The sequence below is a fragment of the Limulus polyphemus genome, unplaced genomic scaffold, assembly GCF_000517525.1.
Source record: "Limulus polyphemus unplaced genomic scaffold, Limulus_polyphemus-2.1.2 Scaffold1789, whole genome shotgun sequence".
Taxonomy (NCBI): Eukaryota; Metazoa; Arthropoda; class Merostomata; order Xiphosura; family Limulidae; genus Limulus; species Limulus polyphemus.
This window is the reverse complement of record NW_013667399.1, coordinates 152,914-157,832: the sequence shown is the minus strand read 5'-3', so window position 1 is coordinate 157,832 and position 4,919 is coordinate 152,914. Positions and strand designations below refer to the sequence as shown.

The window sequence follows — 4,919 nt, the reverse complement described above, 5'->3', positions numbered from 1 at the left end:
TTCGTCTTGTAACTTATTACTAAACATTTTGTTTTCATCCGAGACAACTTTGTTTAACAGTTTAAAAATCGCATCTTTTTTCTTCGTCTTGTAACTTATTACTAAACATTTTGTTTTATCAAAGTTTGTAATTGATCAGTTATTGTCATCATAGTAGGTTCTGGTTTGTGCCTAATTATTTTATTTTGTATTTAAATATCATTCTTGTTTAATAGATTAAAAAATTAAAAATATTTGGCTCACTTACGACTCGTTTGTCTTTCTTGTTTGTTCGTCTGTTAGTCCTTATTGGAAGTGGTTCATGACTTATTTGAAGAGCAAACTTCACTTGACAAAGTTATTTTGAAGATCATGCAAAGAGCTCAAAGGCTTTTAAATTGTGAAAGAGCGGCGTTGCTGTTGCTTCAAGAAGGTACGGATTCCGAGGTGAGAGAGTAAAAGGAAATTGATATCGTGTTGTAGGCTACACTCTTTGTTTGGTATGCTTACCGAAAGACTTAGTAATACTGCGCAGGCGCGTCGTCTGAGTGAGAATTTGAAGAGGAAAATTAGTTTGAGACAATTATAATAGACAACTAATAAAAACTTAAGCAAAAGATTTTATTTTGTTTAAAAAAATGTTATTTATATTCTGAAATAGATTGATTTTTATCACGGAATTCTCCACAAAGACATAAGTCACAATTCAGACAATGATGATATGGTTTGAAATAACGCATCTGACTTTACATGCGCACGCACAACATTACGAATTACTTTTAAAAATATTAAACTATCTTCCATTATAGTGGTAATAGATAAATGTAAGTTAAACACTCGAATAGAATTTTTACTGCATTCTATTTTACCGCGTCGTTTCATTCGCCCAAGTTACACAAGTTCCAGTTACAGAAAATAATAAATCCAAATTTAATCTCCTACAACAGTCTGACTTTTATGTTTTATCACTGTCACATTTATGTTATAAGGCGCCCACCGCTCCAAGTACGGAGCATGTTCAGTGGTATCACGGCCTGAACACCAGACCCTATAACCACTAGGTAGTTCTAGGCCTATTTTCAGCTAGGAAAATACTGAAAGTTCAATTTTTTTTTCACATCTAGTTGAGGCTCCGCCGATTGCCACCAAATGACGAAAATTTGTATTTTAACCATATCTTGTTTTGTCGTTTGACATTTTAAAAGTACCCTGTTAAAGTCTGTTGCTTATCTAAATTACTGATTTAATTAAAGTACAGTTATATGAAATATGGGTTTTTCTTTATACTTTTGACTGTCTATGCTATGAATGTAAAATTTACAGAATAATTGCAATAAAAACATATATTAAAAAGAAGGTACATTCATTTAGTTGCGGGATCAATCTTACTTCATTTATTTGGTTTTCACCATTTTAAAATCTAATAGCAACAATCGTGTAGATTTTCCTAATTTTTTTTAGTTCGAGTGTAATTTTAATGAAAGCTACTGCAGGTATTCAAGTTTGATAAAACGAATCTTTTAAATTATTAAAATTGCCATATTCAGAATGTATTTAATTTGTTTTTATTTCAACATAATGATGAATTAGTATAAATTACAATTTTGTTGCTCATTGGAGAAGGGGGGAAATAACTTTAGCTATTTTTCCTTACTTTTTAGATCGTTAAATTTAGTCGAACGTTCGATTTGGCATCACCTTTAGCAGGAAGTTCTACAACCAAGTGAGTGTTAATACTAAACAAGAACACAAATTTGCCAAAATTAGAAATATTGATATACCCACATGATAAAACTACGACTTGTAGTAATAAAAGCACAGAAAATATTTGTTTCAAAACTATTTTATAAGATATATTTTCTATCTGAATGTTTTTTAAATAACATATTACAAACATGATAAGGAGTAGTGACCCTATATACAAGAACCTACTACCTGGAAAAATTAATATAGACCCGGACCATGAGCTAGATTAGCAGTTGAGTAAGTTATGTTAAAACACTTTTAGAGCCTCACAATATCGTTACAGACCATGTCGCTAACTACGGTCACGATGTATCTGATATTGACAGTAGTCCTGCAGAGTATAGTGTCCATTGCAAAAACCTCCGTCGTAAGACTGTCATATCCAAAGACGTCAGTTTACCAGAAACTCGTTCAACAGTCTGTCTAGCGACTTGATCAATATGTCTGTGTGTGAAATAGCATGGATACCCATTTCGTTCTCCAGCTGCTTGAGGTGTCGAAAAGTTGAACGGGAAACCTTATCTTTGCAAACCAAGAGTATTTTCAGGTAACTGCTAAAGACTCGACAGGATACTTACTAGAAAATAATTCTCAACTCTCTGAAGACTCGACAGGATACTTACTAGAAAATAATTCTAAACTCTGAAGACTTGACAGGATACTTACTACAAAATAATTCTAAACTCTCTGAAGACTCGACAGGATGCTTACTACAAAATAATTCTAAACTCTCTGAAGACTCGATAGGATGCTTACTACAAAATAATTCTAAACTCTGACTACTAAAGCCGTGATGAACACAAACGTATAATAGTTGTAATAATAAACAAATTTGACATTTTAACTGTTTTGAATATACTTTACTTGACACAAGAGACAGTGTCTTTTCTGAAGAGTTAGCTCTGTAGGTAATCGTTGAAATGTCAGCCATACCCAGCACAACTAACACTACACACGTGACTGCTCATTCCCCAATGAAATACAAGATATATCGTTATTTCTAGAGGTACTCTTACTGCCTGTGGAAAGGTACCTGTTTAACTTCATGTATCGTAGGTGACCTTGCTGCCAACTTTCCCGCGGGAAGACAAAAGGCTGAACGATATAGAACAATAGATGGCTAAAGAAAGGAATTGAACGACTTTCTTGACCAACTTTTCATGTGGAAAGTAGACATGCCTATATTAATACAAGGATGTAGAAAACTGGCATACCACAAACCCTTAAGCTTATGACATAGTTCCCAGATTGAGATTCTTCTTGATTATGTAGGGTACTGTTGCCAGGAGGACGTGGACAGCTTTAGCGACCGACCTTTGCGTTCGTGGATTCTCACCTAACAAGAGGCTGCAATTCTTTTACCATGGCTGGAGCATGACTTGTTGCAGATCTTTCTGGATGGTCTTGGTGTATCCCAAGTTGATCAATATTCCTTTGTTTTCCAAAAACAATGTCATTAACTATGAGGGATATCGAACAAAGACGTTCAACCTACATTTACAGAAACTCTGTTTAGTTTGACGATTTCCAAGGAATATGCTTCCAAATTAGGCGCACAATTGATTTTAGTTATAAACTTATAACTGGTCTCAGATAATATTTAGGTTTGGAGTTTTACTTACATGAGAGTATAATAAAATAAAATAAAAATATTATGATAAATGTAATATGCTATGAATTAATAGTGAATAGTTGAACAAATTCTCATTGACGTTATTCTAAGTCTTTCAATATGATGGTGTATCACTCAGGTTAGCAGAGAATAGTTGTAAATTCCAGAACTTCGGAATGACTCGATCTTTCGAACTTTTGTTCATGTCAGTTTAGTTATCGTAAAGAATCTTTGGAGAAAAGTCTTCGGCCATTAAGTGTTTTGTAATTGTTACTTAAGTGCTATAGAAACGGGTTTGGAAGGACTTTCGTATCTTTCGTCAAATTCAATTGATGAATATTGGCGAACGGTAAAGACGAAAGACGTCAATTAAGTTAGTCGAAAGTGGAGTCCATCTGTCTGCAAATCAAATATAGTTAGTCTTTTAAAACGTCTCCAAAGTGATCTTAGTTGTATTCTAAAGCTTATTCTCTCAATCCTATTTTATGTTTAAAATGAACGCTGAAGGCCTGTCGCGAAACTAACTTTACGACTAAGGCGTACATTGGAAAATAAAACTTCAGTAGCTATTATTTGTTTGATTCATACTTTTCAGTCTTCACCTAAGGAAAGTTAAAGGTTTAGGATTTTAAAAAAGTTTCTCTTCTCATTTCAACTTCAAAGCACTCGAAGCTGGCCTGAACTGAAAACTTCTTCTGGACTACTCCAAGTTGCTGAAAGAGTAGTGTGTACTGGCGAAGTATTGAACTTAACTGATCCTCCAGAGGTAGGGGTATTTTTATTTCTACTATGTGCAGAAAAAACAAAAAAAATAAACATCCAAATTCCATCACATTAGAAATAATAAAATAACATTATAATCGTAGTTATTATGTACATAACGAATTAACATTGTGATCGTAGTCATTATGTACCCAACGAATTAACATTGTGATCGTAGTCATTATGTACCTAACGAATTAACATTGTGATCGTAGTCATTATGTACCTAACGAATTAACATTGTGATCGTAGTCATTATGTACCTAACGAATTAACATTGTGATCGTAGTCATTATGTACCTAACGAATTAACATTGTGATCGTAGTCATTATGTACCTAACGAATTATCCATATTCTCCAAAGTCTGTAAAATATTATTTATAAAAGGACCACAAGTGTGTGTGTGTCTGTACATAGATGGATAGATAACGCTGAAAAACTAACATCAAGTGCATTGTAAAAATGTTATATTGTTCTACTTTTTTTTTTTGTAATAATTACAAAAACTTGTAATACACACTACTATTTTAAATGGACACTCTTCATTAAATATTCAGTATGACGATAGTAAAAGATGACCGTTATTTCAGGTGGTTAATAGTTCTTTGGCATTACTCTCTTATTAATCACTTCATAAGAACTATGTATTGAAATTAATCCGCGGATTGATAAGAGCAATATACTAACCTTTTAACAGACAAAATCATAAAAACTGATGTTGCATGGAGGTAACACTACATACATACATACATACATACATACATACATACATACATACATACATACATACATACGTCTTCAGTTTATAAAGTTAGTTTT

At 33.0% G+C, this 4,919-nt stretch overlaps 1 protein-coding gene across 4 annotated transcripts in view; it reads left to right on the top strand.

The window, feature by feature from the left end:
* LOC106464936 (dual 3',5'-cyclic-AMP and -GMP phosphodiesterase 11A-like) overlaps positions 1-4,919 on the top strand; it is a 103,148-nt gene that overhangs the window by 61,527 nt on the left and 36,702 nt on the right. For all 4 annotated transcript variants that reach the window (XM_022392754.1, XM_022392753.1, XM_022392756.1 and 1 more), the window contains 3 exons: positions 283-426; positions 1,641-1,702; positions 4,001-4,103. In XM_022392754.1, the coding sequence (XP_022248462.1) occupies positions 283-426; positions 1,641-1,702; positions 4,001-4,103 (309 nt within the window). The remainder of the gene's footprint in view (positions 1-282; positions 427-1,640; positions 1,703-4,000; positions 4,104-4,919) is intronic.